The sequence below is a fragment of the Typopeltis vanoorti genome, chromosome 22 (genome assembly GCF_054136105.1).
Source record: "Typopeltis vanoorti isolate ZY-2024b chromosome 22, IOZ_Tvanoo_1.0, whole genome shotgun sequence".
In the NCBI taxonomy this organism is placed as follows: domain Eukaryota; kingdom Metazoa; phylum Arthropoda; class Arachnida; order Uropygi; family Thelyphonidae; genus Typopeltis; species Typopeltis vanoorti.
In genome coordinates this window covers 11,774,130-11,798,232 of record NC_143570.1, presented here as the reverse complement: position 1 = coordinate 11,798,232, position 24,103 = coordinate 11,774,130, and the positions used below count along the sequence as shown (strand labels likewise).

General features: G+C 35.4%; 1 protein-coding gene across 1 annotated transcript in view; it reads right to left on the bottom strand.

The window, feature by feature from the left end:
• Window positions 1–20,786, bottom strand: part of LOC150094159 (sodium/glucose cotransporter 4-like) — a 63,647-nt gene extending 42,861 nt beyond the window's left edge. The window contains exons 1-3 of the mRNA XM_090411989.1: window positions 20,666–20,786; window positions 5,884–5,955; window positions 3,174–3,278 (exon numbers count right to left, since the gene is read on the bottom strand). Coding sequence (XP_090268115.1) covers window positions 3,174–3,278; window positions 5,884–5,955; window positions 20,666–20,755 — 267 coding nt within the window. The 5' untranslated portion in view covers window positions 20,756–20,786. The remainder of the gene's footprint in view (window positions 1–3,173; window positions 3,279–5,883; window positions 5,956–20,665) is intronic.
• Between the last annotated feature and the right edge of the window lie 3,317 nt (window positions 20,787–24,103).

Genomic DNA, 24,103 nt, shown 5'->3' with positions numbered 1-24,103 from the left:
ACTTTGCACGCTAGAAGAAGAGAAATTTACCTCTGAACATTCTGTATTTTAAGAATGACTTGCACACAGACATTGCACTGTTCATCTCGTTTCCCGATATAAATGAATCAAGTGCATTCTTAAAGAATGTACTGTTTTCATTACCCTTTCCAACCATTTGTAACTTAGTATTCAAAGTACTCTGACTTAAAATTTCTTTACGCACATGCAGTGCTATAGCATTGTTGATTGCAAGGAGTCTAAAATCAATAGTTTGACTAGACTAGACTAACACGCAACACGATGAGACTTTCCAAGTAAAACTAAAATAGCATTACTGAAAACGAAATAACAAATGACTGGTGAATGACCCTAAGAACGAAATTGGCTTTCTTTCTTTTTATTTTATTTGTAGTATATGATATATAAATACACCCTCTGCGTAGTTTGTAAAAAAATGATTAATCGATCTATCATGACATTAACGAAAAGCCAAGTTGCTGGTCCATGAAAGGCCATTGAGCCTAACACACACACGAAAGGGAAGGTGGTACGCAGCTCGCTTCCCATTTCTCGTTTATAGTTAAATTAACAGAATTTTATTCTGTATATGAATTCAAAATACGAAGGATCTCTTTATATTAAAATATAATAAAACAGGTTTCAATTCATATTCATTTGAAAAATACTATACAAGAAGATAAAGTGAGTTAGAAGATTCGTTCCGAATTTTCAAAATTATATTCTTTTGTGTGCGCAGTAGAATAACCTGTATGACTTGCAGACATTCAATGTCACTACTCAAGGTACGAGTTCAATTTGTGAAGATGACGGTGCAACTTGTGTAATGAGAGAAACGTTATCATTTGCGTTCTTCTTCTAAAAAAAAAAAAAAAAAACTGTTTGTAACGGACATGCGTTTGCAGATGCGCAGTGGAGCAAATCTACAAGTTGAAAATAAAGTTTCGAAATTTTGAGATAAAGGAATGATTCTGTTAAGCGTAAAAATGCATTGCCTGCTGTCTAATATTTAACATCCAGTCCTGAAATACGAGTTGCTTTTAACAGTTTCATAACTTTTTTTTTTTTACATAACTTTCCTGAAATGTGCAACCAGATTGTACTTTATATGTGCAACAAATTTCTAAGATGTTTATCGGTTGGATAAGTTCAAAGTTTGCTTTTTAATCAGTTCATTTCGTATTGCGATTCAGCATTAGCAATGTCCATCCGTATATTAAGACAGAGTTAACGACGAGGTAGTTTTGTTGTTAGCTATATTTTATTGTCCTTCCAAAGTGGCTGTAACCTGTGAAAAGCCACGGTTGCTTTAGCAATGTTATTAATGATATTAAATGACAGATATTTAAATGGAAATAACGTTAAGAATTTTATTATAATTTTTCTGAATATAATGACTTTGATATCGACAATAACAGGGAAGAAATTTCAGTACGATAACAGTAATTCGTGATATACACGTAATAACTGTGAATTACTCGTTATTTACTTTTTTCCATGTAAATATCCATTTTATTTCACATTTATTTGCGCATAATAAAGATCATTTCGTATATCACTTTAAGTAAATGAGTTTACAGACAATTTATGCCAGATATTTATAGAAGGATATCTAGAAACGACAAGAGGAATTTTATTTACTCTCGGAGATAAATATTCTCGATCCAGATTTAAACTGATAAAATAATTATCTAGTAGCGTAATCTTCAAATAGAGAAGCTTGTTTACTATCATTAGATAATGATGGCAATTTGACATTATCAAACTAAGGGTTGGTGGTCTCGATAAGGTTCAGCTATGAAGCTTTACATCGCCACAAAGTCAGTGTTTCAATTAATCCAAATGGTCTTTATACAACTAAAAGTCTCGACATGGTTATGTTCTCGATGATACCTGACTACTTGTTTAAACAGAAAGGTTTAACTAAAAACACAAAAGAAATAACTTTATGGTTTATAAATTTGACTGTTTTTGATTTTATATAAATCACGATAACCACGGAGTACAATTTACCCCGAAAGTTTGAACGGAATATATCGAGATGATCAATGCCTGCACTTTATTATCAGACTTATTATTATACTAAAATATTTTAATTATCTTCCCCTCCCCCTTCCCCGGGTGCACAAAATGTTTAAATCATCTATTAAAAATGCACCGGCTTTGAATGGAAAGCAATTTCCATATTGTGGATACAGGAAAACCCCTCGCGAAATTAAAAACGAAAGGTAGGGTGAAAAACAAACTCTTTTGCTGATTTTGAAGACCTGAGATGGTCAACTATTCATTTCAAAATAATGACCTATCATAGTTTGAACTTTTTTTTTTTTTTTTTTCCCTCGTGAAAATAAAAACAACCAAGATTTGGCCAAGCCCTCTTTTGGTTTGTTTTCCTAAAACACATAAATATTTACATTAATATTTGCAACATATTTTGTACCTAAGAATGGTTCCATCTTAGACACTACTTTGAAAGTGAAATTGCATTTTTCATCCAAAGGTGTAATCAAAATTAACAACCAGTCTGAGAGCACACTTAAGTCAGAAAATATTTCCTGGTTGTCTCATCGTCAGTTACGTCGCACCAATCCAACTCACGAGTTTTTTTTTTCGTTAACTTGGTTTTCGCCATTTGCGCAGATACTTGCTAGGAGGAATCCCCCATCCCAAGATGAATGATATATAATGAAGGTTCTTGAGAATTTCATGTACAATTTTACAATATTATTGTTAATAGAGGGGGGGGGGGAGTTTGAGACTACTGATTTACAATGTCACCCTCCCCCCCCTCGCCATTGATTCGGAGGTTGGCGCAAGCATTGCATGATTCATAGACATCGTTGTCCCACAGGAAGTTGCTGGATGCAACCTGTAATAACGTAGTCACGAAAGCTGTCTCCAGCTCGTATATTCATTTAAGTAAGGAATAGATTGGGAGAAGCAAGATCAAATAGTTGTTTGCACATGCACATTTTTAGTGCAATACTGAAACTAAGAATTGTCGGTCATTCAATTCATAGAATAGTCGCTCGCAGAAGTTCTACTGGAGCCTGAAGCAAAATTCATGAACATGGTAAGAAATGAAAAAGAATTGCGACACGCCTACTTCCATAGTATTCTTAACAATCCTAAAAGAAACTTGTAAATATGCATGCAACTAAGTAAATACTTACATTAAGCTCAAAGCCTGCTATTCCAATTCCCGAACTTGCTCCAGATCCCGCTAACCCAATGAAATGGCCACTACCAATGTTACTGGCGAAAAGAGAAGCTCCTACCTGTAATGGTTCCAATCGTTACACATATGCAGGGAAAGAATGACTTATTACATTTAAAGTTGATTATTATAAAATACTGCATTTGTAAGATGCATTTTTAAAATGTCAAAAGCACAAATGTAATGACCAATCCATCAACATCACACTTTTTCATCGCATCCTTACCAACTCGTTTGTTTTAAAGTAAGAATTTCACACACACACACACAAAATTTCACGCACATTATACATATTTGATCATATGAAAAATTCGAGTGACACTTAACTCACTCCTACTGAATTACAAACCCTTAATTCTGGCGATTTGTATTAATTTAAGGATAATAAAATTGCAGTCAGTATTCCAGATTTTTTTTTATACGTCAATGTTATTAAACTGTGAAAAACAAACTCTTTTCATTGTTATTCTTTGTACAATGAATTCTTCAGTATTTATGTATGTGCCTTTTTAGAATTCAAAATAATGCATGAAAACATGAATAATCAGTAATAAATATCAATTTAATACTGATAATTATTTAAAAAATTAAGTTATGCATTAGAGGAGCAAAGTTCCTGTCTAACTGGGCTAGACGGAACTTAAATCATGTTCTAAGTCACAGTTCCCTTGCGGATGAAGGGATTGTTTTCTGAAGACAGAAATACGACGAATTAAAGAACCATTTCGTGTAAGTGAAGCCACCCCACTTTGTTTACAGAGTACTGATAAGGCGCCTCCGACGCTAAACAACTACTTTTATTTAATTACTTGTTACATATTTCTTGGTAGACCTCACACGTATATGAATAGCTGGAATTGCCAACAAAAGGTCAGTGTCCACGAATGTTTGTTGGCTGATATAAAATTAGTTTCCTGTTCAAACATACGAGTGATATACATTCTTGTAATACTGCACCTTTGAGTTTCTGAGATGGTTTTTCAACGTTGTGTAATTAGAATGTTGTTGATTGAATGAAATTACTAATTTGGCACTCATTTTTTCAAAGACGCACATCAGTAACTTCGCCTTTACCTGAAGGTGGAGGCAACGTTAAGTGCATTGTTTCCATGAGCCAGTTGAAAATCCTGATATCGTCATAGGAGTTCAACCTTAAATATTATTTTACAGGACTTTGCTTCCTCTTCCCCTGTTATCAAGCGTCATGTAGAATTTCGTGTTAGCAAAAAGGTGTTATTTTCAATAAAGCAAAATTGTACAAAATACATAAAGTGTAATTTTAATATTCAAATATTACTTTAACGATAACATCCTGTAACCATCTTTTGAAGGGATAAAATAAAACAATAAATTTAGTTTAATCCTTTATCAAAGTGTAAACAAACAAAGTTTGCGCCTGAAAATATCTTCAGGACTGGGGTAAGGTGGTACAACTATTGGCAACTCGCAGCAAAGGTGGACCAAGATCTCATCACTCCTTGTCTCAGTATCTCCCATAATACAAAGCACATCTCCTTGCGGACATGTATAATGCTATGCATTAAGGTAAGGGCCACTACCTAGAACGGTTTCGACATTTATTGAGGTCTCGTCAGTGGGAGGCAGACCCAGAAGTGGTGATACTAAGGCAGAAGCAATGGAGAGGTCATATTTGCCTATACGGTTGTGCCACCTTACCTCAGTCCTAAAGATATTTTCAGGCGCAAACTTTGTTTGCTTAAACTTGGATAAAGGATTAAACTAAATTTATTATAGTATAACCAAGTGCAAAATAAGCTTCCAACATCTTTCTCTAAATCCAGAGTAATTTAATAATAAAGTGGTACACCGGTTGGCAACTCATATAGGTAAATATGACCTCTCCATTGCTTCTGCCTTAGTATCATCACTTCTGGGTCTGCCTCCCACTGACGAGACCTCAATAAAGAATATTGGGGTCTGGGTAGTGGCCCTTACCTTAATGCATAACATTATACATGTTCGCAAGGAGATGTGGTTTGCATTATGGGAGGTACTGAGACAAGGAGTGATGAGAGCTTGGTCCACCCTACGGATGTACCACCTTGCCCCAGTCCTGAAGATATTTTCAGGCGTAAACATTGTTTGCTTACACTTGGATAAAGGATTAAACTAAATTTATTATAGTCTAACCAAGTGCAAAATAAGCTTCCAAAACATTGGTGTGCTTCATATTCAGAAGCACACCAATTCGAACTACGTAACGATTACAAATAAAAAATAAATCCGCTAATTCTTTTTTATTCCCCAAAAGGGAGTAGGTGAGACCGTTTTAGTCCCATCTACTTTTTGGTGGATAAAAGTAGTCAGTTTTCACTTACCAACACAGATAGCTGGCCCAAATGATCAATAATCTTAAACGGTGAAGAGAGGCAGACAAGTGCCACCATCTCGTTTTCCCTAACCCTAGCGCAATATATTATTTTCCGAAATAGTGTGGATTCTATGATCGATTTTTAAAATTAAAACATGGCCTTACTTTTAAATTAAAACATGAAATTTTTCAACAGTTTTTGCATTCTTTGTGACGCTAAGTCATTTAGATAACTTCTTCAGATCAAGATTTTTCCCTTTCCCCAAAGTGTAACATCATTTAATGATGACGTTCTTGAGCTGATCAAAATGTTTAAAAAAAGTTAGTTACTTACCAATATCCAGTTCATGTTTCGGCTGGCTAAGAAATAACCACTAACGCTGTCTCTTGTGCTTCTCCAGGAAGACTGAAACAATGAAATTACATTTTAGTTGTACAGCTACACTGTTCATTCAAATATGCATTTACTGTATGAATAATGCAATATAAGTTGGTTTTGGCTTAGCGACAAGTTGAAAGAAAACCCAAAAGAATAGTACCACTTTAAATCAATATCGCAACAGTGATTATAGAAATTCTGTTATGATCATTTTAAAATGTAATCTCTAGCTTACAGTGGAGTAAATAAATTTTTTCCTCTGTGTGGTTTGCTTCCCCATTAAATACTTAAGATCTGTCAAATGGATCAATACCAAATGGAACTGGATGTGAAACTTGACAAAAACAAGATTCAGAATGATTTACATGTATCTCACTAAAAGCAACGTATAAAATATGATCACCAACTTGCCGTGTATTTACATTATACTCATCTTGGTAATTATTCAACTTAAATCGAAAATGAAATGCGTTGATACATTTTAAAAATAAGTATCCTGTATACTTAATTTAATCATAATCGCTCAATAAACACATTCAGGACAGACATTTTGAATTTTTTCATTATTATAAAAGAAAATGAAATGGCTCGAAAAATTTCAGAAGAGTTGAAAAAATCTATCCACACAGAGGGCGCTGTTACATATCGTATAGCGGTAAACGAACAAATATGGCTTGCGTATTTTTTGTGAAATGTATCTAAATAAAGTGTCTGCTAAAGACAAATGTTTAGCAGACGATAAGTTATGTGGCTTTGGTCACTCTCGAAAACTTTCTTTACAACAGCAAACTCGTATTTCGGTAAGTGTAGAATAAGTAACTGTCTGAAACTAATTTGCTTTAGTGAATCTTGTTCAGTATATAAACAAACGTATTTATTCTGTTGCAGCAAATGAATGTATTCAGTGGATTTATTACCAGTGACTCGGTACTTTTCACGCCGTTTGCATTCAGTCAATTCCCGTTTGTAGAAATACTGGCGTTTATTTATGTAGCAACATAAAATCTTTCCAGTAAAATATATTTTTTCGGTCAACGTTATTTACACAACGCAGCAGAGAAAATGAAACAACTTTTCAGTTAGAAAATATTCACTGTCATTGCATATACTTGTCGGGTGGTTAAAGAAAACTGCCAGTAATCTGCTTAGAATGCAAGAATCTTGGATGTCATTTATAAGTGATAAATTTTTCGCCGTCTAATACGTGAAAAATATTTATACATGTTTTCTATTGACGTAGAAATTAGAGTTTATAGATGCTGCTACCATGAAGTCAGGACTCATTGCCGAACGCTTAATTATACACATACAATGCATATTAAATTTATTACCCGTTTCTTTACATATTTAACGACCATTCCAAGAATGCCCCTCTCCCAACTTGCACAATGGCTATCACACTTTTGTTTAAAAAGACACCATCAGTCCATTTATAAACTTCCTTGCCGAACATAATTACATAACATGAAAAAAATCTATTCTCTCCTTCGCTGACCACACTTTTATTCTTTTTTTTAGGGGGGGGGGGGGAGGATGTAGACGAAAAGGGAAGTGGCAAATAATAGAGGCTTATTCCCTTTCTTCTTTTCCCTGTTATCACCTATCGAGATATCTATCCTGGGATTATCCATAAAATTCTTTCAACTTACGCACTTCTTTCTCTCTTATATCCATTGATAAACTCTGACATTCAGGCCCTTAATCTCCTGAATTTAACTTCCAGTTCTAATATCATCTTACCTATTGTGCTTGGAATTCTCTTTGATGTTTCCTCATATCCCACCTATCCTAAATCCAGGAATCGAAATCTGTGCACAGTAATCGAACCGTGGTGGATCAGTGCTTTAGATAGTGGCACAACTGAAAGAGTGTCGCGATTAGCTCATTTTCAATACCTTTGCCACACGTTCTCAGACTTCAAATTCACCCTCATCATCACTACTCCAAAATCTCAACGCCTCCTCCTAACTCGTCTGATTAGTAGAACCGATAGCACTTCTGTTCTCCACCTAATAGGTCAAATTCCAAATAATCTATGCACTGCCAAATAGACTAATTTTTGTTAGGTTACCGTATGAATTTGTCGCTTAATATATTTCAAATTTTATTTTATTATTTTTTTTTTTTTTGAAAAATTAAAAAAGTAAACAAGAAGAACAAGGGGCTCGTAAATTTGTGAAAAATTTAACAGAGAACCCCTTATAGCTCACCACTGGCCACAATGGACAAATATTTAAAACTATTTAAACTCTCTTGAAGGGATAGTGTAGTTATTCTACATCACCCCCAACTTTGGAACCATCAGCAAATGACACATTCTTCCACTCCCTTTGTTTAAATTACATTCTATATCAATGTACTCGTATAAGTTAAAAATATCAGTAGTTCAAAGCATGGAGTCCTGTGGTAGTCCATTGCCATACATTGCTTCCCCCCCCCCCCCAATACACAATTTGTTAATTTCAGCCATTCTCCGATTTAAGTTACTATTTCTCCCCCCCCAACACACACGCACAATTTAAACGCTAACTTGTAAAACTTCTTCAAAGTGTTCTTACATGGTTTGAATGTCAAACAATATTGGAATGCATGTATTAATTGTCAGTGTATTCACGACTATAGGAGAGTGTGTTGGTTTCCTAGAATCAAAATAAATGTATAGATATAAATGCAATGTATAAATGTAAAAAGAAACATGATCTAAGCTTAAATCATGATCTTAGAACACGCACTCCTTTTAGCCGCGATGTTAAAACAAAGTAACGTATCCCTTGCGGATGAGGGGATTGTTTTCTGAAGACCGAAATAAGCAATGCTCCGAATTAAGAAATCATTCTGCGTCAGTGAAACCAACTCGCTTTATTTACAGAGGTATCTGTAAGGCTCTTCGTACGCTAAGCAACCACTTTTTTTTATTTAATCATTGCTGTATGTTCCTTAGCCGAAATGTTTTTTTTTATAATTCTTTACCAAATAAGTTACATTTGAACTAAACCCGCTGGTTCTACACTTTAAATGATAACTTTTGCGCATTAAAGTAAAGTATTTTTTTATATAATTACCTCAAACATGAATGTGATTATTATGAGACAATTTCTGTTTCAGTTAGTAACTGTAGTATACGGAAACAAATGAAGAGTTTTGAAATTGCAGCGTCTACCACCGAAGATTTAACGAACAGCTAGGGAATTTTCAATTTTTCTTGCGTAATTAACATGTTGACCTCAAGATTCTGTCTTATTCCACAAAATTCAATTTATTCAAAAATAAATAAATACACTTGGTCGTCGACTTCCGTTCTGGCTGACAGGTCGTAAGTCGATCTGGTCGTATGCCGGCCATATATTTGTTAACCTTTCTATCATCTTTATAATTTATTTTTATAATCTTTTAAATTTATAATTATGTATATTGTACATAATGTGAAAAATAATACCGTACATACTGTACTGTAAACACAAAAATACAATCTGGAATTAATGTAAAGATTAATACAAATGAAATTTACAAAATCAATTTTTAATCTTTGCTTGTGCTCAGTTGTGGATTATCAGAATCATGTTCTTGGGATGAGGTAGGAGATGTTCTCTTGATGAGGAACATGCTGAGCTTTGTTTGAACTATTTGTTTCTTTTTTTTTTTCCTTCATATATCTCACAATGATAACACACACACACAACATCTTGAATGATACGTTCAACCTTTGTGAATCGTTCGATATTAGGGTCCATTGCTTCGAAACTGGCGAGAGCTTTATTCAGTTGCGAAAAAGAATCTGATAAACTCTTTGCAGTGAATTTCTTTTTTGGCTCCTCTTCTTCTTTCTCTTTTTCCTCTCTCGCTTTTTCTTCTGACACTCACTGTGCTTCCAATTCAATCAACTCTTCATCCTAAAGTTCTTTTATTTCACAATCTAGCAACTCCTCTACGCCTTCTATTTCATATTCTAATTTAAGTTTTGCAAGTTTAACTATTTTTTTCGTTAATCACTTCCAGTTTCTCTCCTTTTTCAAATCCTTCAAATGTATTCGCATAACATTTTAGTTTCCAAATTCCCGACATACAATTCTTTGTTACACATTCCCATGCGGTCGAAATATTCTTGATACACTGAAGAATGTTGTACTGCTTTCAAAAGTCTCGCAAAGATAAATCAGCATCAAAATCTATCGCTTCGATGGCGTGTGCGAATGTCGTTCTGAAGTAGTGAGCCTTGAATGCTGAAATAGCACCCTGATCCATGGGTTAAATGAGAGCGGTTGTGTTAGGTGGCATAAAAACTACTCTAACATCATGTTGAAGGTCGTCAAGATGAAGAGGGTGGCCAGGGACATTGTCCATAATCAATAAAATCTTGAAAGGGATGCCTCTCTCCGCACAATATTCACGAGCCTGGGGAATAAAGCAGTTCATGAACCAGTCTTCGAACAGTGCTCGAGTCATCTAAGCTTTAGGGTTTGAACGGTAGTAAACGGGCAGTGTGTGCTTGTTGATGTGCTTAAATGCACGAGGGTTTTCTGAACGATAAATGAGAAAAGGCTTCAGCTTAAAACCCGCGGCATTCCCACCAAGCAACAAAGTCAACCGATCCTTAAAACCTTTGAATCCTGGCATCCTTTTTGCTTCTTGGTGTATGTACGTACGATTAGGCATGCGTTTCCATTGCAAGCCGGTTTCATCTACGTTAAATATTTGTTCCGGTAGATAACCTTCTTCTTTGATTAAAGAGTCGAAACCATCAACGAATTTTTGGGCTTCATCTGCACTTCCTGCTTCTCCTGTGACACGTACATTATGCAAAGCAAATCTTTTTTAAAAACGCGGAACCATTCACAGCTTCCCGAATTCTTTCTTTGTCCTTAAGTGTCGTCGATACCGTGGAATGTGATAACTTCAAGTCACGTGCTATCGTATTCACTTTCTTTCCGCCTTCATACTTCTGGATAACTTTCATTTTACACTCTAAATCAATAGTTTTCCTTGACTTCTTAGCTGGCGTATCTGTAGATGAAGGCATTTTCCTTTTACTAGACATTCTATGGGTAGTATTTCAGTATAATTTTATTTAATACACCACACGCAACAGATGCTTGAAAGCGACTGAGTGTATGTGAGGGATAGTTATCGTACGATAACTATCGTATCCCATAGTTATCGTACGCGCAGCTGCCTGATTTATTATTAATTAATTAATTATTATTATATATATATTTTTTTTTTTGTGCTCGTAAGTCGCATAGGTCGTAAGTCGACGACCAGGTGTGTGTGTGTGTGTGTGTGTGTGTGTGTGTGTGTGTGTGTGTGTATATATATATATATATATATATGCATAAAATATGCTCTACAGAGTTTCCCACGCTTGTTTCATTCGTCGACACCTATATATCAAACTCTTTCCATAGTAGACATATTTCCCGCCCAAATCAGGAAGCGAATACAGAGTGATGCAAGGAATGATCATTAGTGGGATTTACATGAATCGACATCCGTTTCGAAACTAAGGTGTGCTTTACTTTCCGGGAAATGCGAAGCTCACGAGAACCGAGGTAAATATGCTGTCGTCATTGTTTATTAAAATCTGCGTGTTGAGTAATGACCAAGACAAGCAAGAATTCCCCCAAATTTTAATTGGAAAATAGAATGCGAACTCAGGATTCGGAAGAAAACTGATATTTCTCAGGAAGTATTATTTGTATCTGAGTGCAAGTCTGCATATGTGGTCGTATAACGAAGCGAAACCTAACACCGCCTGAGTGCGATAGAACACTTTTTGAAAGTGGCATTTTGGTCACGCTCGAACACTGTTAAGCCTGTAGTTGTTGAAAGAAAGGCAGAGTCGCTTCATGAGTACGGAACATACCTTTAGTTTGACACGCAAACACGTAACAGTATACTCCTATATGCAAGGACGCCATCACATTTTGCCGCATTGTTGGAAAGCAAAACTGCATTACGCCACATTGCGGGACATAGAATCAGAAATCAGTTTATTTATAAATTATGGCGAAAACATTAAACACCTAATAAATTCCATCTACAAGTTTTCTAGTTTTCAACATCAAATTCTATTGCTTTCATTCTTTTTTTTTTATCGAATTAATTCCAATTCTGGACCATTTTCATCTGGTTTTCAATTAGCGAAGTAGCTGTACAATACAAAATTAGAAAAACCTGGGCATGCAGCATTTGTTGTGTAGATATTGGTGCCATTATGCAGAAATCTGTACACCTTAAACACTTTTTCATTTACACCACTCACAGATGGGTTGTTACAACGCATTTATAACAACCCAACCATTGCGATAGCAACTGCTAGTCCCATTTTTGTTGCATTAAAAAACTCTAGTTTCTGCCTAAAACTGTTACTTGATGAAAACCAGAAACTCAGTCTTTGCAGGAAATGACTATCGGCATCTTGATATATTCAGACTTAACTTATTCAGTGTCCTTCAACTAAAGCGGTAGATGATTTTTATCTCCCAGCGAAAGACTTGCATCCTCCATAATGGAAGCATATAGTAGGTTGAAAAAGTTCCATGGTTAGTCTGCGAAGCAGAAGTGAGCACTGTTATGTGACCCTCAAACTTACCCATGGTTTCATGCCTTGAGTTTACATTTTCGTGGGGAGAACTATCATAAAATGGCATAGCTTTTTATACCATGTTAAATTCAATATTGTTGGCAAAAGTTAAAAGTTATGTGAGCCTAGCATACCATATGTGGCTACACAAGAGTGTAACATTAAACCGAAACTTTGTTAATGATGAATATACCAATATTATATCTTGTTGCGTTAAATCGATTAGCAAGTGAGCGTTTCGTGCTTATGTAGTGGGGAGGAGGAAGCGTGGGAGGAGGGAGAGAAAACATGAGAGGAATGTGGCAATTGATTCATGCTTCCATCAGGATGTGATTACACCACTGTGCTTTTGATTTCATTCAAATGAGGAAAATTCTCTTTTGAACTATTCTGTTGAGTTCTGCTGTTAAACTGGACGATGCCTTGACAAACCCGTTATGATAATCATCCTTCTCGGAAAACATGCGAGTTGCATTTAATGAAGAAATCAAAACTGAAAGTAATTCTCATCCCTGTTTAAGTTGTGACGTACTGTTCCGGTTGAAAGCTCACAGCAAACTGCGTTATTTCTATTAATATATTTGCATAAATGAACGCAGTAAAATGAAAAAAAAAAACTGAGTTTCGTACAGAATAAACAACAGTTCTCCTTTTTCGTTTGTCAAGTAATAGAATAACAGACGACTGAACTAATAATAACATGTTAATGCAGCTTAAACATGCCTACAATAGTACAAGTTTTATTGCATTTGGCAGCTCATAAATGAAAAAGAGGATTCCAATATTCGTCGAGTTTCTTCGTCCCTCGAAGTAGCAAGAAATAACTATTTAAGCTGGCTTGTCAAAGGAGGGAAATCTCCCTACAAAAGTTGTACAAGTTCCCTTCAAAATTTAGGAATTATTGGCAAAATGGAATACGTGATTAAGCAATTTCCCTATTATGCAAGATAATCTACTGAAAAATCACTTCGAATTCAATTTCTGCTCTTGAAATGAAACGTGATATTGTAATTTCTTAAAAAAAAAAATATATATCTACTTCGATAAGCGAGGTAGTTTCCCCACCATACAATAAAATAAAATTGATTATGCGACTTTCGCCAACTAGACCGAGTTTTAAAATTTTAGTTACTTTACATGGATGCATAGTAGAACTATTGTCAAATCAGTTTTCAATGATATTCCACTATTTTCTTAGATAGTAAGAATGTAGCAAGAAAGACCTAGTACTGTATAATGACGATTGAGATGACATTTGGGATAAAATGGATGCTAACACTTTAGATTCTAAACTGAGATTAGGAACTTCCGATTGCGCAGCACTTCCAAATTTAAATTCACAAATAATTAATGTATATTATTACAAATGAATGATTGCATATTAGGACTAATACAAAAAGATGCTTAGTGTAGTGTAGTCTTACAGATTGAAATGTATTATTATTACTACGAGCGACTCCAAGGGGTCCTTAGACTCATCTATGAATGATACCTTTGACATTCAGATAGTTCTAAACTACGATAAGACAACTGAGGTCGTAAGAAGAATGTATTATGCCAATTGCGAAGTAAGAAGGAAGGGTGTAGTCGATCCTACGTTGAGAATTCCTGTTAATGTTATAGTTTCAAGAATGCTTCAAGCGAATCTTTCCAGTCAAAAGGCATTTGGACTTCCGACTGCGCTATACAGGACAATAGAATAAAAATCATTGAGATCAATTAATTACTAAAAAGAAATTAGTGATAAGCGATCTTACAGTCAGTCACATAAATGAAATAAACCTAGAGAACTAATTTTAAAAAGTTAAACAGAAAATAAAGCGGGATTTGAGTATTAGATAAAACTACTCGTGAAGTAGGGAATATGCAAAATATTAAAAAATATATTGAGGTTGGATGCGACCAAGACAATTTAAGGACCAATCATGCACGTAATGATTGGTCTCTCATTACTTGAGATTGGAGACAATCTCAGGCAATGATCTACCATTACCTGAGATTGTCTTACACGCCTTCAGCTAAAAACGCCCTTATAAGAAGGTTATTAAAACATCATTAAAAACGGACAGATGTTTTGCATTCTACTACATTATGAGGAATTTGAAATATTCACTAACTACGCTGGTCAAAGAAAACATCCGAAGAAAAAGTGAATTAGTTCCATGATAAACAGCAACCCCACGTATTATTCAAGTTGTTTGAATAAGCCTACAGATGATATATGGAACTGATAAACATATCAGTTTCAGTTGTTATCTATTTTACAGTCACCCCTAAGAGACGGAAAAATACTGGGAACAGCATACCAGTTATAGGTACTATGCATCATTTAAAATCCACAAATATGGAGGGGCGCAGTTATTGAAGTATATATGATAATAAGTTACACTGGCAAATATTTTCATGGATGACAAATCATTATCTCATTTAAAAGGTAGCTCATAAATGTGAAGACTTGAACCGCCGATATAAAAAAGGGAAGAAGTGAATGAAGAAAGAACAAACATATTTCACCTAGTTTGCAGCTTCCTTCGGTTTACACAGCTTTAGCAGCAACATCGCTAGTACAATGGCTACTTCCTGTAGATCATTGGCTACCTGATTCTATTTGCGCACACACACACTTCCTTCTTTTGGCATGCCTGTTAAAGAGACTATGCAAGCTGTTAGCACGAAGGTTGACAACATTGCCTGCACCAAGCATAACATCATTCCTCCATGGCAGGTTTGCACTCCACTCCAACCTTTCACTTTAACTACAGAAGTCTCTTACATCCTCATCCGTCTACCTGCAGTTTAATACACAGAGCAGCCCACTCTGATTTCTTGCCTATCTGTACTGATGGTTGAAGATCAGAGATCTCTGTTGGCTGTACTCCTGTGTTTGCTGATGTTAATCTTTCTAATCAGATCCCACTCGATTGTAGTAATGATACACCAGAACTGCATATCATTCAGCTTGCACTTGTGCAGAAACACCTGCTCCCAAAAGTGTAATGTATACAGACTAAGTTATTCACGAGCTATCTCTTCTCATATGTATAATCCACATCTAGTGCTTTGTGAGGTGTTACAACTGTTGTACAAAACGAAGCCCCTTAAATTTTGATGTTCAGTTGTGCTGGATTCCCAGGCACATTGGAATTAATGGAAATGATATCGCAGATGTGGCTGCTAGATCAGTTCATATTTTTTCCTGTTTATACAGACTGTAGACATTTTATAAGATCAAAAGGTAGTTGTCCAGTGAGAGTCGTCATGGCACTGACAGTCTAGAGGAAATTGTTCTTGCTAGGCTCCGAATAGGTCACACTCAACTTAAATATTCTTATTTACTGAAGGCTGGTGACCCAACCTATGTGTGAAAAACGCAACACGCGTCTTACAATTTGTCATATTCTGGTGGGTCAGCACTTCACACGAGAGAAATGAAATTTTTACTTATCTGGGCGAGTCATATTTGGATGTTATCACAGACTCGGACAAATTGCATGACGGTTAACATTTTACAAAGAATTAATTTATACAAAACACATTTCATTATAAATTCTATTTATATGTTGATACTGCATTGCTTAATTTCAATAATATGTATATGTAAATAATTATTAATTTATCTCTTTATGACTGTTAATACCGTGTGTACCTGTTACCTTTACTATGACGCAGTATGACCTTTGCTGTCCTTGTGCCAATAAAGCTTAAATCAGTGCGAACAGAACCATCCATTCGCATAGTTCTGTTCGCTTAACAACAAGGGACAGAATTTTTTATTCAAAAATTCTTTTTTTTTTTTTTTTCGAAAACTCTACAGGAGTTATGACTGTTCAAGCTGAAAACAAACAAATGTGCCGATTGTCTTAGTAGCTGCTATTAAATAATTTATACGCCTTTACATTCCGAAATGTAGTCATGTGATATAAGTTAATGTCGATCAAGTATTATATTATTAGAAAGGTATTGAGTGATACAGATTAGACCGATAATTCACACACACACACACACACACACACACACACACACACACACACACACACACACACACACACAAAGATAGCTTGAAACGCCATCATTTGTGAATTTATGCATATATGATCTTATTGACATGACTTGATTATTACTAATTTTTTCCCGTGTTCCACTTTGAGTTGACATCCTTCAAAGTACCAGGACTCATTGCGGAGGTCAGTCTCTGATCTACCTCACAAATGTAGAAGGTGGCCCGTAACTCACGAAGTGTTTTTTTTTTCGGGTATTCTAAGGGTCCACGCGGTTAGCCGAATGGTTATGCGCTTCACAACTATATGCCTGGGAAAGGAATGTCCTGGGTTCGATTCCCGTCGCCGACGTGAGGAGCTTAAGGATCTTTCTCAGACATAGCCAAGTAAGCCCGTCTTGGGCGTGGACTGCACGGTTTTTCCTCCCGCAAGCAGGCAAACCTGCCCCGTGAACACACGCATCTACAGACATAGGACACATACCGGCAGGCAAGTGTTGCAAGGCAACTTCTAAACCGTACTTGTCAGGCGGATAAGCCAACTTATCCGCCTGACAAGTACGGTTTAGAAGGACTAAGGATAGCTCCATAACAGGCCATTAGGCCTATGTGAAGGAAAGGTATTCTAAGGAACATTTGAGAAATTAATTATGGAAAAGTTCACAACCCAACAGCGAACCAAAATCGTGCCATTTTATTTTGAAAATCAGCATTCGATTATTATGTAATTTCGCGAAGCTCTGCAATTAATTGGCTGTCACATTCTCCAAATCATCTGACGGCTCCCGACTTCTTCCTATGGTGTCACTTGAAGGAAAAGGCATATATGAACAAGCCCCACATCATCCAACAGCTGAAGGAGAACATTCGTGTAGAAATTAGGGAGCTGTAGCCAGAAACATTAACAGCTGTCATGCTGTAGAAAAGGACCCGTCTTTGTGAAACCGAAAAAGGGATGCATTTACGCAATGTAAAAAAATCTCTTTAATAAATAAAAGGTATTAAATATTTAAATCCCTTCGTGACTTATGGACCACCCTGTATTCATCTGTTAATTGTTCGTGTTCTCTGGCTGTTGACTTGTTTTGCTGAAGGAAAAACAAGTCTTCTTCCGCCGTATGAAACAGGCTAACTTTGTAAAACCTATATAAACATTCTTACTCTCTTAAATAAGAACCAAATACTTTCGGAAGTATGCGAGAGTGTGCACGATGCAGCAGAGCAGTTGGTCAGGGCAAGCCACATGGTAACTCAGGAAGAGCTATAAAAATATAGGAATAGCATATCAAAGAAAGTTGGCACAAGCTACATTTCGAAGTTGACGGACTTTAGGGAGGTATCATCGTTGGCTGACAAGATGGTGAAATAATCAGTGCTTAAAATCAGAAAGTGATTGAGTCAACTCTTGGCTCAATCACTTTGATATTCTGAAAGACTGGCGGTCACTGATAAAAAGTAATGACACTTTTACTGGAATTGATGAGGTTCCGAAAAAGCATATGAATAAATAAATATGCCAGGAAAGGATACTGTGGAATGATGATTTTATATTGGCTGTAATCACATGAAAAATATGGGCTTGACTTCTGGGCAACAGAGCAAACAAATCTCTGCCATCTACCTTATGGGAACCAAGGTGCACAACCGTCCTAGTTGGATTACAGAATGTCTGGAGAGAGTTTATAGGAACAATTGACCGACAAATTATCGATGTTCAGTCTTGTTTCGGTTTAAAGAATTCAGTATTTACCTTCAGGAGGGATAACGCCCATGAAATATGGTAGGTGTCGCAGTGCAGGTATATTTCACATGGTTTGGGCTGACATGGCTTCTCGTAAAGCCTGCAATTCGACGGATAAATTAAGTTTCCTACTACAAAAGACTGGCAGTTTTATGAAATCGCTTGTTATCGGTCGGAAAGATCTGGGCTCGATTTCCGTCCAAGACGTGAGGAACCTTTATCTGGTCTCTTTTGACGAAAGGTGAGTTAACTAGTCTCATATATGGAGGTAGAGTTTTTTTTTTACCCCAGAACAGAAACTGACCCCGTGAACACACGCATCCACAGACATAGGACACACAGAGAACCACCATCCTCGAGGATGTTCGCGGTTTCAAATCGTAATAGGCTATGCCTAAAACGAATGTAACAGGCCACTCGGCCTAATATACGTATAAGGAGGAGTCCTGAATTCTAATTTTTATCAATTTCTCCAAAACTTTAACCACCACTCCTGATATACTGATTAGCCTAGAATTTGCTACTTTTGTCCTGGAGCCTCCCTTATGGAGTGGAATTATTTCCCCCTCTTTCCACTATATTGGAACTTAACCGAAACTGAGGTTTAAATTAAACAGTTTGGTCAGAGGAAGTGCTAATTCTCTTGCAAATTCTCGTAACACCTTTTGATGTAAGAAAAGGTGTAGCTCATCAGTGCTGTATGTGGACAAGAGGGTAAGAAGTCGTTTACGTATTTATTTTTTTAAATAGCATATGTTCTACGTCTATTTATTGTACGGGATAAAAGCCCCGTTTTTTTTTTTTTTTCCCACTACCTTGCAGAGATCTTCAAAAAGTTATTCGGGTGGAAAAAAAAAAAAAAAAACCTGGACCAAACATTTATTTATTGATGAAATGTGAATCTTTTTGATAATTGCTAATATTCAAATATTTTTGAAAGTGCAGTATATATGTGATTATTTAGTAATCTAGCAAATTTCCTTCGAGTAGCAGACGAATTAGTTTTAGCGTGCACTCGTGATGTTGTATCAAGAATATATTTATGTTCAATATGGAAATATAATTTAATCTGTGACCCACAGGTCACAAATTGAAATTATATGAAAGAGGACCTTTTATCTCTTGGGCGAATTTTTTTTTTACGTAATTTTAATTTGATAAACTTGAGCCAAACGATGGCATTTTAGAACTCGTTAGTTTGGTTGATAAAAGTGTGTAAACCAGAGACGGTATGCATCATAACCAACGGAGGCCTTGTGTCACTGACACAACAAGGCCTCCATACGTATTTGTGTCAGTGACAGGAATATACGTACGTCCTTTATTTCTAGATATGACTAAAATTTGCATATAGAATGAAATCAAAAGTCGAAGAGTCATAGTAATGCACAATGCTCCTTCCTGAGCTGAAGATTTTTACAAAAATCTTTAAAACATATTTTTTTTACATCACCTCCACCACTATTTGTAGAAGGTACCGAACGAGGAAAAACAAAAGTCGGTTGAACTTTAAAAAATAAATAGAATGAAAATATTTCGGCTACTCTTGGTTGAATTGTTTAGATTTCTTTCAAAAGGCAAGCTAGTCTATAATGGATCTTGTGTTCGTATGACTGGCATGCTTAAAAATAACCTGTTGATGACGGAAAAGGTCAGCGAATTCCAACCGTATAAAAAAAAAAAAAAAAAAAAAAAAATTACCTGCTAGACATGTGGAATCTACTAAATCACATCTCCTACTGCCCTTGCTACAGGCAATGTTTAAGCAACCAACTCGTTTCAAGGGCAGAGCATGACACACAACTTCAGAAGGGACTTAAAACTAAGCTACGGGGAAGAAAAAAAAAAAAAAAGAGAGAGAGAATCTTAGAATATCTGGAATATCAACCTCCCCGTATTTTACGTAAACATAAATTGTCTGAACAGAGTTATAAGATCAGCGAAAGACTGGGCGAATGTTCATTTCCGTACAAATTATTTGTAATCCATTTTTAATGTAGACTAGTTTTATTGAAGACCGGTTTTATAATGTGGACGAACTTAATTTTAAAGGTTACTGCTAGGGAAAATATTTAATTCATTAAATCCTGTATCATACGTAACTTCATAAATAACGCGGATACAACGACATTAACTAATATGACGAACTAAAATTGCCAAACGATAGATGCTGCTGATAAATACATTTCTGTTACAGCGCCTCTAGGATGATTTGTCGTACTTAAAATATCTGAAACATAATTAAGTACCATCTCGTACGTGTATGTTCATACAATCACAAGGTCTTCTATCAATTAAAAAAAAAAACGTAGTTGCATATAATTACATGAAAAAAAATGACAGGTGTACATGATTTCTCATTCCACGATAAATGTTATTTTTTTTTAACAATAAAAATTAATAAACATGTCCTACTTACCCACATTCCGACAGCGAATACAACGATAAAATAGACCGCGATGACTACCGCATCAGGCCAGTAAAGTTCGGTATCCCCTAGTTTTTCCATCTCGCTACACTCTCTGCTAATTCTAATTCCACTATTAACCGAAACAGGTGAAACAACTCGATATGATGGGGATATTACACCTACTCGAAAGATGTCAGGAGTTGCAGCGTACCTGGAAACCGCGTCTGACGTCACTGTCCCACAGGGAAGTTTCCACACAGGCAGCGCGATAACAAAGGAGTTCCTAACATAGTCATTTTCGCATCTGCCTTTAACACGAACTCAAAGTTACCTGCTAAAGTCATTGCGTCAATGGTATTTTCTCTCGTAAGCACTGATATAAATCACAAACTCTCAGAAACTGTTTATAATCGACGTGCCTCTAAACATGCATCTGATTATCGACCCAAATTAAATTATCTAATCCCACTTAATCGCACACAAAATCACTTTCGTTTTATAATCTCAGATCTGGCTTTATACTGAAAAAAAAAAAAAAAAAAAAAAACTACCTTCATCATTTCATATTTAAAAAAAAAACAGGAAAAAATATTCCTTCTCCCCTTTTCTCTTTGGAAAATTCTGGTGTCAAAATATGTTGAGCTTTACGATACATTCAAATCCCTTAACAACAAGTAGAAGACAGAATGTGTAACTATAAAGTTTATTTAATTAAGCTATTACTTCTGAGAGTCTCACAACCTTCAGGTGAGAAGCAGTGGTACGTTGTATTATTTGATTATCAAATTTTCTTGTCTTATTAAAATAGTTTTATGAATTCCATAGTTTTTGACAAATTTCAACTTTTAGGACAGTAAATGTTATAGTCTTTAACTTTAATCCCCATCCTTCCTCTCTACAAGTTTTCACTGGATTTTTGGACAATTTAAAAATGAACTCTGAAGTTACCCTAGACTTAACGATATCTTTCGACCCACCCCTTCCTCATCGCGTGATATCGCAGTTTATACTACTGGCAATAACTATATATTGCTGCAATACGGAAAAGAGGTATCCGGAATGAAAGACAGTAACGCATTATAAGATGCGAATAACCAATTTTCGTGCTTCACGTGCCAATGACATTCAGACAGTTTAATAACAACATTAGACCAACTACATTAGCCAGCCTGAAGGGGATGGAAATATGACGTATGCCGGTATGACCTATCGTACATAATCATAAAATGGTACCTTTTTATGTTGACATTATTACAACTGAATTATAGGCATACAATAATGCTTGAAGTTGTGCATAGTTGAATCTTTATTTGAATTTTCAGTTGACTTTTTTTTAAATCTCCGTCCTTTTTTGAGAACTATCGATGCCCATGCAGATTATTATTCAAAGAACCCGTCGAGTGATGGTACTTCTGTAAAAATCGAAAAAGTATACTAAAAGTTATAATCCGTTTTATAAACTTCTTGGTTTAGATACTATAGACATGCAACTTTCATTCGTCCAATTTTGCCACAAATGATCCGATTGAAACGATTTCATAAATTTTAACAGAATTTTAAATAATAAATTACATTAACTTCCACTGATGATGCAAATAAACTTAAACACGCGGGCATATTTTAGAATATATCCTAAATTACATATTTTATTAAAATTTCATCCAGACGAGTAATAGATTTACAATGTGGAAACGTACACAAAATAAAATGAAATAAAAAAAATCGAGATAGCGCCACAATTTACTTTTATTTATTTATTATTATTTTTTGGTGGATTGCATATTCCTGATGTCAGCAAAATCTGTCCATGCAGATCTAGGAGATAGCGCAGATGGATGGACAAAATAAGTTCAACGGGTGAGTCTCCAACCGTCTCCTTTCTTGTAATATACATGCATGAATGAATAGTAGTATACATAATCAACAGCTCAGTTTGTTCTTTTACCTTTTTTTATGAAATTTTGATGCGTTATCAGAAGTCGGCATCAATACAGATAAAAGTTCCACATGGTGTATTGTTTTAATTTTTTTTTTTTTCAACGTCAAGGTACTGATTTGGAGCTTATTGAACTACTTCCGCATAAGCCTTCTCAACTTTCTCTCCCCTTTTGAATTTTTCCTTTTCTGATGTTTATGAATATATTCTCTACCGGAACTCCCTAATAAGTGTTCCGAAAAAAAATTTTTTTTTTGTTTGTTTGGTAATTTTTCGTATATCAACGTTATCAATGCAATTCTCTGATAGGAACACTCATGGTAACTATGTGAACAACTGCTCACAACAAAAACAAATAAATGCGCTGACTGTTATACTTTTATTATTATTATTATTTTCTATTCATGATCCTAGGTACAGAGTATGATTTTATACTGACTGCCTTCAGTTATATTGTTTAAATAACCAGTGTGGTTATAGCCCTTAGATGAATCACACTCACATACACCTTATACCGTTTTCACTGTTTTTTAACTCTTGTTTTTTCCTGTTCTTTTCTTGTCGTGTTTCTTCAATTTCATTCTTTATCCTATTAGTCTTTATATTATTACTACTTAATAAATCATTTATTCATTTCAGATATTGGTATTCTGGTTTTAGCCTAGTACTATATTGGTATTCAGTCTAGTTTTCTTAATTTCTTTGTGATTTTTATGTTCGTGAGTCTCTTTTTATACTTATTAAGTATGGAAAGTATAGCAATAAATAAAAAAATAAAGTATAATAAATCAGTGTAATAATTGTCATGACTCTTGATTTTATAAAGTTCATTTTCATTCCAACAGGACTTAAGTTTTATATAAATTTGTCGTCAAGCTCTGTAGACGTGTATTAACTTCAGTTACAGCACTGTCATCTTCATATTTAATACTGCTATTTGACTGTTTGTCAAAAAATACAGATTTAAGTTGAGTTGCTCGTATCAGCACTTCGCTTTTATTATATGGATAAGATGCAGACTTGTCCGACATCTCTTGCCCTCATGTTTCAGGAGTATTTTAATTATTCTGTTTTCCCTCGTCTCCTGCCTTAAATAAGTTATATCTTCTGCGAATTCAGGTTGATGGATTTTTGATAATCCACAAAGTATGTATGATGTGTATGTTGGTTCCATTGCATGTCGATACCTTTCTGGTCAAAAATCTTTAAGATTTCCACTACCGAACAGCATCATTGCTGTCTGATAGTGGAACTCTTAGTCGAATGTGGTTATGGGTGTCTACTTGGTTTAGGTAGGAGATGAATTTTATTGCCCCGTGTGAGACTGACTTATCGCCTCGCTTATAAGAGGTCTGAAGTGGCTTGAAAATTTTCATGTTTGGTGTCTAAAGAAGGGTTTCTGGATTACGTAAAACTAACTAAATAAAAAAATAAAAATCCTGGCCTATACACGACATTAATATACTACAGGTTTACAACCCTTCATGGGTGGGAATGATATAAAATATATG